The sequence below is a fragment of the Stegastes partitus genome, unplaced genomic scaffold (assembly GCF_000690725.1).
Source record: "Stegastes partitus isolate 25-593 unplaced genomic scaffold, Stegastes_partitus-1.0.2 Scaffold234, whole genome shotgun sequence".
NCBI classification, from domain to species: domain Eukaryota; kingdom Metazoa; phylum Chordata; class Actinopteri; family Pomacentridae; genus Stegastes; species Stegastes partitus.
In genome coordinates, this window is record NW_007577965.1 from 65067 (window position 1) to 75420 (window position 10354).

The 10354-nt window shown below is 40.7% G+C and overlaps 1 protein-coding gene across 1 annotated transcript in view; it reads left to right on the forward strand.

Moving 5' to 3' along the window:
- ssbp2a (single stranded DNA binding protein 2a) overlaps positions 1 to 9423 on the forward strand; it is a 55359-nt gene extending 45936 nt beyond the window's left edge. Inside the window, exons 6-17 of the mRNA XM_008281446.1 lie at positions 543 to 602; positions 715 to 781; positions 2057 to 2127; positions 2238 to 2305; positions 2664 to 2712; positions 2795 to 2830; positions 2929 to 2983; positions 4541 to 4611; positions 4788 to 4866; positions 5007 to 5035; positions 5806 to 5904; positions 7027 to 9423. Of these exons, the coding sequence (XP_008279668.1) occupies positions 543 to 602; positions 715 to 781; positions 2057 to 2127; positions 2238 to 2305; positions 2664 to 2712; positions 2795 to 2830; positions 2929 to 2983; positions 4541 to 4611; positions 4788 to 4866; positions 5007 to 5035; positions 5806 to 5904; positions 7027 to 7056 (714 nt within the window). The 3' untranslated portion in view covers positions 7057 to 9423. The remainder of the gene's footprint in view (positions 1 to 542; positions 603 to 714; positions 782 to 2056; positions 2128 to 2237; positions 2306 to 2663; positions 2713 to 2794; positions 2831 to 2928; positions 2984 to 4540; positions 4612 to 4787; positions 4867 to 5006; positions 5036 to 5805; positions 5905 to 7026) is intronic.
- The last annotated feature ends 931 nt before the right edge of the window (positions 9424 to 10354 follow it).

A 10354-nucleotide genomic window follows, 5' to 3' on the forward strand; every position in this document is an offset into this window, starting at 1 on the left:
ACAGCCGAGATAGGCGTTTAGGAAATCAAATTAAGAGGACCATTGCTCTCTAGTGGCACAATGTAGTATTACTTCTCCAGCACTGCAGACTGGCTTTTCTAACCCCGGTGGCATTAGTTGAGCAGACATAGCAACAGCATTGCTACTGTCTGTGGTGAGGACAAGTGAAAACCCACTCACAGCTGCAAAAGAGCTTCCAAACACACGCTGCCAAATTCCACACAGTTAACACATGCGCTGACATCATTATTAACAAACCTCATCCTTTATTCTCTCCTTCTTTTTCCATAAATTCAGTCCAGTGAAAAATGCGGTCAGCTTCGCCGCTCTGCTGTCATGGAACTGTTGTTAAAGTTGTCAGAGCAGCTCTGGTCGGTTTCCTGTTTTGAAAAACTTCCCACTGTGCCCCCCCAACAGCTTTAACCAGCCTTTTGTTTCTGTGAGAATGGTTGTTAAACTATTGAATTTGTCACCCAACCCTTTTACCACTGTGTTTGGTTTTTCTTGAAGATTAGTTGGAAATATATTTACCTGTTTTCCAGCCATTTATGTCACCTCGATACCCCGGAGGACCCAGACCGCCCCTCAGATTACCGAATCAGGTGAGAGCCACACTGACACCTGCAGGCAGCAGACGTAACTAAACAGTTGGAATGGACGGCGTGTGTGTGACAGTCATGATAACGCTGGAAATGGATCCTTTTCCCTCTGCAGGGACTTGGAGGTGTTCCAGGTAGCCAGCCTATGTTACCCAGCGGAATGGATCCCACAAGACAACAAGGTACACACAGACACACCGGTGTGCACAAACACAGACGTAAGATGCGGTACACGTGCTCGGTCAACAACCGGTTTGCTAAAGAATGACACTGATGTGGTTTTATCTGTTGATTCAAGGTGTGTTTTCTCTGAGATCAAAGCCTGATAAAGCTTTACTTTTTAAACTGACATAAGAGTCGTAGACATTTCATGATAGAACTAACATTTAAACCTCACTATGGTACTGCAAGGATAGTCAGGAACCACCAATGTCAGCAGGATTCCTCAGGGGACCATGAAACCAACATTTCATAGCAATCTATCAAGTAATTGTTGAGATTTTTCACTCAGGATCAAAGCGCTGTGGACTCACCAGCCTTTGCCATCCCTCAAGCCATAATACTCACTCGGCTAAAAAAAAAAAAAAAGACTAAAGTGCCTTACTGTTACACTGACTGACATTTTTTTCATTTCAGTGAACCCGGTTGCATAATTGTATTTTTGATCTCCTGAGATTCCAAAGTAGTGATCACTTAAAAGGTTCTATATGCTGTTGCTATTTTTGACGAGATGTAATGAAGGCGCACTTTCTTTGTTCACCGAAACGAAGGAATCTGTCACCCAGTGCGTCGCCACAGTGCGGCATGTTTATGGGTTTTTAATAGTTTCTTTGACAACAGTGAAGTTCTGGAGCGCAGAGGGACGAGCTATATCAGTCCGCGGATGCACAAACAACACTTGTTAGCGAGAGTAATTCATAGTTCGTGTAGTCTGTTCATGGGAACGCTGTTGATAATAAAAGATCTTTTCTTATCATTTAAGCACACCTCCATTAACACAAACTGCTTCTCACTCCTCTAGACGACGCATAAAATACGCACAGGTAAAAAGACTCGAGATGCTTTAGTTGCTGTTCAGGCAACATTAGGATGAGAAAAATGTGTAAAGGAATCAATTGTAAACGTTGTAAAATCGCTGCTGCAATTTGATCTCATTTTCTCAGAAAAAAGATGCTCCTCTGTGGTTTTAAAACACAGCGGTGCTCAGACAAAGCCGTAAAACGCAAAAAAGTGTTTGTTTAAAGCGAGAGTTCAGCAGACAATGATGGAGAGTTGTTCTCGATAAAGGATTGGCTGGCATGTAGTCCAGCTTAAAGAACAACAGTAAAGGTGCACATCACCAGAAAATGCTTCACTGAAGAACAGAAGGCTTCCTGGCAAATCCTAAATCCCAATTTCTACCCTCCTGGAACAAACTGACTGACTGTTGTATGACTGCTTTTTTCTTTTTCTTGAAGGGCATCCAAACATGGGAGGACCGATGCAGAGGATGACTCCACCCAGAGGAATGGTACCACTAGGGCCGCAGGTATGGGGTGAGATGATTTGTAGGGATATTTGCAAAGCATTTCTGCTGATAGTTACTCTCTTGTGCATGTGACTGAGTGTCATTTTGGTGTTTTTTTTTGTTGTTTTTAGAACTATGGAGGTGGAATGAGACCACCGCTGAATGCCTTGGTTGGTCCTGGGATGCCTGGTATGAGCATGTGAGTGGTGTATATATAATATAATCTACCTCTGCTCTCTCACACACAATGACAGGCATGCAGAGCTCCACATTTCTTTCACTTCAGAGGACAACAAACCAATGCCAAATATTCTTAATCTCTCTCTTTAGCTGTCTTTTACTACAACTTTTCAGTATGTTCTTGCTTCTTAGCTTTGGAAGTGGAACTCGGAGGTGGCTTCCCCTTATTCCGTCTAATGTTTTTTTTCTCAACTTGTTGTTCCCATCACCTTTTTCTGGCATCAGAAGAGCTTGTTGTTGCCAACTCTGCCCAAATGAATCGGAAACAAAGAAGCCTGCCAAGCCACAAAACTAAAGTGTGTGTTTGTGTGTTCCAGGGGACCTGGTGGAGGAAGGCCCTGGCCAAATCCTCCAAACTCCAATTCTGTAAGTGCTCGAACAAAGACACCTAACACAAAGCCTAATGTTTATTTCATTCCCTTCATGGTTTTCTTCTGTGTTCTTGTAGACCCCTTACTCTTCCGCATCTCCAGGAAGCTATGTGGTATGTATGATGTAGTTTAAACCATTCTTCACTTGCTGAATAGGCTGTAAATCGTTAGTTCATGAACTAATATTATGGAAACCAAACTCTAATTTCAGGGACCTCCTGGAGGAGGGGGGCCACCTGGGACACCAATAATGCCAAGTCCAGCAGGTAAGTTCTGTACATGCGTACAGTGCCAATAACAAGTATTTATTGTTTTCTCCTTTTGTTGCTTTCCAACATTGAATCATAGTCAATTTAATTAGTTTTTTTTGACAAGAATTTACAAAAAGACTCTTTCATGTCAAGTGAAAACAGATTTCTACAAAGTAATGTCAATTATTAACAATTTAAAAAGGAAAAATAGTGATTGCTTAAGTATCTATGGCCTTTAAAGTGCATTACCTAATTCAACACAGATGCAGCCAATTGGTGTTAGAAGTCACAGAATTCATGAAATGTAGACCATCTGAGTGCAGTGAATGTGTCTCAAGTGATTATAGTATAAAGTAATATAAAGACACCTGCATCTGAAGGGTCCAGCAACTGGTTATTCAGTAGTCCTGACTATAACTACTCCGTGAAGACAAAAGAACACTCCTAGCACCTCCATTAAAAGGTTATTGAAAAGCCAAAGTCAGAGGATGGATACAAGAAAATTTCCAGGTCACTGAATATACCTTACACCTTGGAGTACAATTAAATTCTTCTTTAACTGAAGAGGGAAAGACTGCATACAGCAACTGTAATCCAGGTTATTTACCAGCCAAAGAGAAAGCAACTGTTGAAAAAACCTTATATGTAATCACATATATAAGCTCGGGCTGCAGGGTGGTGCAGTTGGTAGCACTGTTGCCTCGCAGCAACAAGGTCGCCGGTTCGCGTCCCGGTGGGGGCACCGGAATCTTTCTGCGTGGAGTTTGCATGTTCTCCCCGTGCAGCGTGGGTTCTCTCCGGGTTCTCCGGCTTCCTCCCACAAAGTCCAAAAACATGTTGAGGTTAATTGGTGATTCTAAATTGTCCGTAGGTGTGAATGTGAGTGTGCTTGGTTGTCTGTCTCTAAGTGTAGCCCTGCGATAGACTGGCGACCTGTCCAGGGTGTCCCCTGCCTTCACCCTAAGTCAGCTGGGATAGACTCCAGCCCCCCCTTCAACCCTAGTGAGGATTAAGCGGTGTATAGATAATGGATGGATGGATGTATAAGCTTGAGATATATGAGCTTGCTATAGTTTACCAGAAGGTGTGTGTGAGAGACTCTGAAGTCAACTGGAAGAAGATTCTTTGGACCCAAATTGAGACTTTTCGCCATCCGAATTGATGGTATGCTGAGCAGATACCAAACACTACACATCTTCACAAACGCACCATCCTCACTGTGAAGCATGGTGGTGGCAGCATCATAATGTGGGCATGTTTCTCGGTAGCAGGCCTGAAGGGTTGTAAAGACAGAGGGTAAAATTAAGTTATAGGAAAATTCTTGAGGGCTGCCTGATAGCGGTTTAAAGACAACAAGGTGAATGTGCTAACGTGGTGAAGTCAGAACCCAGATCTGAATCCAATTCAGAATTTGTGGGTGGGCTTTAAACCGGCCGTTTACTTGTGATCCCTGAAGAAGAATGGAGTAGAATTATAGTGTCTGGATGTGCAAGGCTGACTGAGTCCTATCCACACACCTATTCATGATCTTCTGTCCTTCCGTCGTTTCTTTCTTTATTTTTTTTCCCCCAGATTCGACCAACTCTGGTGACAACATGTACACTATGATAAACACAGTCCCTCCAGGTGGAAGCCGACCAAATGTGAGACATTTTTCTCTCTCTGCATGTCACAGTGTCTGAGTGTTTATAGAGTCTGTGTGGGCGTAAGAGCTCTTTGATGTCCAAAAATGAATGCTGTTTCTATGTATGTGCTTGTTTTATGGGTACATTTGCTTACCTGTGTACCATTATATTGTGTGTGTTTGCGTTCTCCTCAGTTTCCCATGGGTGCAGGTAGCGATGGTCCATTAGGGGGAATGGCTGGAATGGAGCCCCATCACATGAATGGATCTTTAGGTACAAGAACAAATAGCATTGGTACTAAATTTCTGACAATGTTTGCCACTAATTTTTACAAACAACACATGACAAATGAGCATTCACTGAATTTGTCATGGTGATTTGCTTTATTTTCATAGTTGTGTTCCCTTTCTCAGGGTCGGGTGATATGGACAGTCTGCCCAAGGTAAGAGAGTCTTTATACCAACTCGAAATGTCCAGTTTGTAAAGGCACTGCACTTCTAGTTTTTGTAGCTTTCATAATAACATTGACTGTTTAACATAATTTAAATGTCAAATGATTTTAAAGTATTTCCCCTTAAAGTATTTCCATTGCTTCTAAGTTAAACAGTTGGGTATTTTCATCTTATGCACAATTAAAAACTAGACGACAGTCGTAGGAACTCAATTCAACAAAAGTGTTTACACCTTTCATTACTGATATTCAAATCACTTTTCCTCAGTTCTATGTGGTTGCACCTTTATTTTTGACACATTCAGTTCCTCTCAGGTCTTCTGGAGAGATGCCTTTCTTCAGAGGCCATGTTTTTTCAGCAGCTCTTTGCTGCAGGGCTTATGTCTCACTAACCTTCTCTTTAAAATACTCTGAAGGTGATGCAGCTCAAAGATCAGTTATGCAATTAGGCTAGTTGGAAATTACAAACATACTCAAGATAGTTCTGCTGTTGTCAGATTTTTGGAACTTGTGTGTCGCTGATCACAGGTGTTTTCATTTCTGTTTAACTGAGTTTCTACTTTTGAGTCTGTATATTTACTATAGTTTCTCTTAAGCATTTGTTTTTAAAGGTTCATAAGAGGAAATACTCTTCTTGTCAACCTACATGCAATGCCATTATTGAAAAGTGAATACAATTTTGAATCATTTGACATGTACGTGAGTGCACAGGGGTGTGCTCATCGTGTTGTAAACTGTGTTTTTTACTTGTCTTTGAACAGAACTCTCCTGGAAACCTAAGTATGAGTAACCAGCCTGGGACCCCCAGAGAGGACGGAGAGATGGGAGGAAACTTCCTTAACCCTTTTCAGAATGAAAGTGTGAGTTAGTTGTGACCTGCTGTCTGGGATCATTAGAGGGATGTAGAGGTGTTTGGTAGAGAGAGCTCCCAGAAAATAAGTTATCAACAAGGTTTTTAAAAAAAATAGCGTTACTTTTAAATGCTTATTTTAACATTTGCATTTCAACTGGTTGTCTGGCAATGTGATAACAATACTCAAGGTAGTCACTTAGGATTAATATAAACAAGATATATTATGTTAGTTAGGGGAGGAGTTAGCACCAGGTTAGTTGTGTCCCCTCTGGTTTCATGTCTTTATGTTTGGCTAAGCAGCTGCGAGCTCCTACATACTGGATCTTCTTGGCTAACCCTCAGCAAGAAATCTAAATAACATATTGCCATGCATACCACTTACAATAGATTTTAATTCAGGATACTAGTATAGAATAGTGTTAAAACTAGAGTGAGTGACTTGTATGTACAAATGAACATCTGTTATACTCAAGCTCTTGCCACAATGCTCACTAAGCCTATCAGCGCCAGGTAAATCTCTGTATTTGACCAGAGTTTTAAATCTGATGTCTGTGGCAACACTCACATGCTGATGCATCAGTGATGGTGTGTTTAACATCAACCCACAAAGACTGGTTTGTCCAGACTGAAAAGAAGAGCAGCTGTAGCGACAGAGGCGAAAACAACTAGGAGTACAGTGGAGCCTATGGTAGACAAATCTAGGAGGCGTCCAAGATGCATTTCTAATTCTCCAGAAAAAATCTACATTCTATGTTCAGATCAAAGGATGGCGAGGTAGGCTGTTGTATGTATAGTTTGACCCAGCAGGTTTTTCATATTTCCTATAATAAATCTGCGAAAGAACCAAAATGCATGATTAGTTTTTGTAATAAAGACGTACATGTTTTAATTCCAACATAGAAAATTAGGAGCTATTGAAGTCACTGGGAATTTCAGACTGCCAAGATACACATGGTCTTAACGTAATCTTTTGATCACTGTATGCCACAATCCCACGTTGATGGTGTTTGTAAAGTTATTCTCACTGTCAGAAGGGCGACACAAAGGTTCTGTCCTGCAGGTTCAACTAAGTTTCATGCTTTATTTTTTTCTTTCCAGCACGCTCACACTTTTGTTTCTTCCTCTGCAGTATTCTCCAAACATGACGATGAGCGTGTGAAGGCTCTGGAGGCAGGTTTGCTCAGTCGCTCAGTAACCTGGTGTGGATCGGTGAAAAGCAGAGAGACACGATGTGATGTCATCTAGGCCAGTGACTCTCCCACCACCACCTCCACCACCACTACTACCATCTGCCCAGTCGGGACAGTTGCCCCAGGCATCATCCTTCCACTACCCCTCCCCACCCCTGCCCCTCCATGGTTTCTGTCCATGTCTCTTCTCTCCGGTTTCTTCTCTCGTTCTAAGTGGTGACTCTGCTACATTCATCAGTTCTTCCTCTGCAACTATGAGACTGTACAAAGGAACCAAATTGAAACAACCCAGAGGAGAACTCTTTGTATATTTGCATACAGTGTGTGTGAGACAGAGCGCACACTCCAGTTACAGACGGACGTTTCTGCCTTTTGCGTCATATCACAGAGTTTAATACCCGAAAAACAAAGTATCATGAGGTTTAAATGACAGAGAATTTAAATACATGTCGGCACTTTTTATTGATAAATTGATTAATCACTGACTGGCTGTCAACATGTTTTTTTTTCTTTTCTTTTCTTTTCTTGATAAATTACGACACCAGAAGAGAAGTGGAGAGACGTCACAGTCATATTGCCATGAGGTTTTAATAGAGGCTTGTGCAGATATTTGTGAAGTCTTTTTCAGCATTTGTGGTTGTCTAAATCTTTAAGACCACTAACCTTGTGTTTTATGTTTTGTACCATGGGTTAAGTTTTCTGATTTCCATCCACAAACTGAGCCACAAATGTGGCAAATGTAAGCGCGTTCACTCTGTCTCGCCGGATGAGGCGAATGAGGTGCAGATCAAAGTCAGCAGTGAGACATGAATTGTAATTTACACAAAGGCTTCAGCACAATCTGAAGTGTTTGTTTGCATTTTTATTTCTGAAATTATTTCAAATGGTTATTGAGAGAAAAGCTTAAAGTGAGACTATGTAACTTTTGTTGAACAGTAGCCCTTTTACCATAAGTAGAAATGGTAAAAAATAAAGTGCGTAAAGGTGGTAAAATGGAGTTATGATGTCTGTTATAAAGCAATATCTAGATTAAGTTTGTTACATTAGCTAACATTTAGCAACCAAAAGCCACTTGTCACACCAAACCAAATACAGTAAGGCTGTAAAACCCCTGAGTTTATTAAACTACATACGTGCAGCATATTTTATTTGTTCTGAATTCAGCTGTCTATTTGTAAGAGCAACTTGTGTTAATTTCAGAAGTTCCATAGTCTCCCTGTAAGTCACATCTGATCAATGATTTAATTGGAAAGAGCAGTAGTAGGGATAAGAGTGAGGCCTGACTGCACAAAGGTTAACACTCACTAGTACTGTACAGACTGAAAGTTTGGCCAGTTTTTTTTTACAATTAAGTGATGCATCTTTCTGAATTCGACTGAAAACTTTTTTGTAATTCAACCTGTGACACTTCACTGTATGTGTAATACTTTTTGATTGACTTTGCACTCTGTTGACGGCGTCAGTGGGGGCTGAAACCTGAGAAAAGGTCAACAAAAGAGAATCTGTTTTTTTTTATTGAATTGAACGGAACCAGTTGTAAAATAATTTGTTAGTGCTGTTAGCTAATACCTCTCTGCTCACTAGTTCTTTAAATCTGGTTCCATGTGATTCATCAGTTTACATCGTGGAGCCACAATGACCAAATGGGTACAATGATCCGGTTTCTTTTGACATAAAATGTTCAAATGAGAAAGAGAGACAGATTACCAGCGTGGACGGTGAAGCTTGAAAAAGTCATTTTGGTCACTCATACTTAATTAACATCCGGCTAAACTGTGATTTGAGTATGATATGAAAAGTTGGTGGGTACAGAAAGCTAAAATAAGCTTCTTCTTCTTTTTTTTTTTTTTTAAATCAATGTTTTAAACTTTTTTCACTGCCCAAGATGGATTATCATCATGTACAAAGGGTCAATATTCCTGTGAACATTCTCCTTTCCCTTCCCTTACTGCAAAGTGTACAGCTCACAAATGTAGCTCCTCTGTCTTGTATGTGTATTTGATATTATTATTATTATTATTAATTATTATTATTATTATTATTATTTAAAGATAAATCTGGAGAGAATTATTGCAAAAGGGAGCAATGGACTGATGACGCACCATCACAACTGAACAGAGATGTTATATTTTGTTTCCGTGTTAGATTGAAGCCATAAGTGGGAGTACAAGAAGATGCATTTGTAAATTGGATCATGTTTTCTGTTTTGTGGCAGTATGTGGGACATTTGTGATGTGTTCATTTTCTCTTTTTTATTCTTGTATTATGTTTTTGTAAATACACAGAGAAGTTCCATGGGTTTTGAATATGCTGGTATAAAGCTTCTCTTCCCTTAGTCCAAGTGTCAGCGCTTTTCATTGGTGAGACCTTCAGGGTATATTAGAGTGTGTTTGTAGGAATATTATCACAAACAATGTTTTTTTTACCCTTTCTTCTTTGGTTGGGTGACAACACTTAGAGCAACGAATGATAATCCTGCCAAAGCTAAACTTTGCAGCTGAGGTTTGTTCCTGGATTACCGACACTGTCATGGCTGCCAACCACCTTGTTGGGTCAGAGAAGCAGGCTCATGACCAAAAAGGATGTCGGGATCATGGCCAAATAAATCTAGGTATGTAAAGTGACTGTATAGTGTCACCAGAGCTTTTTTTTTTTTTCAAGGCTGCAAGGTTGATGAATAAAAAAGTCAGGCTGGGCCAAGTTGTGAAATGCAACACGGCTCAACGGCGCCCCCTACAATATTTCAACAGATTCCCATTGGGGCTATGTTTGATTTACAACTACTACATTTGCTACACATATGTAACAACTTGTGACGCACAAAAAAGTCCATTAGCATGTTTCTGTAAACTCGACAGGAAATCCGCCATGTTGGAAAAATGGCGAGCATGGCGAGCCATTTTTGCTGAAAAATGGCCATTTTTGGCCATTTTCTAAATCGAACTCCTCCTAGGGGGTTCGTCGTACACACCTGACATTTGGCAGGCACAAACTACAGGACGTGGTGACTAAAAGTTCTTCAAACGATCCGCAGATGAGGCCCAGTTTGGAAATGGTGGCCGTCCAATTTCGATCAATGGCCATTTTGTCCATTTTCACAGTGTTTTTTGCATTCAACTGACTGTTGTCGAATGGTTGTTTCACCTACACTGACAAGATTCGCTGGGCATGTGTAGCAGGTCAGGACGCACAAAAAAGTCAATCAGCGCCAAACCCTAACCCCAACAGGAAGTATGTAATTTTGAAAAACCCTGGTGACAATTTTGC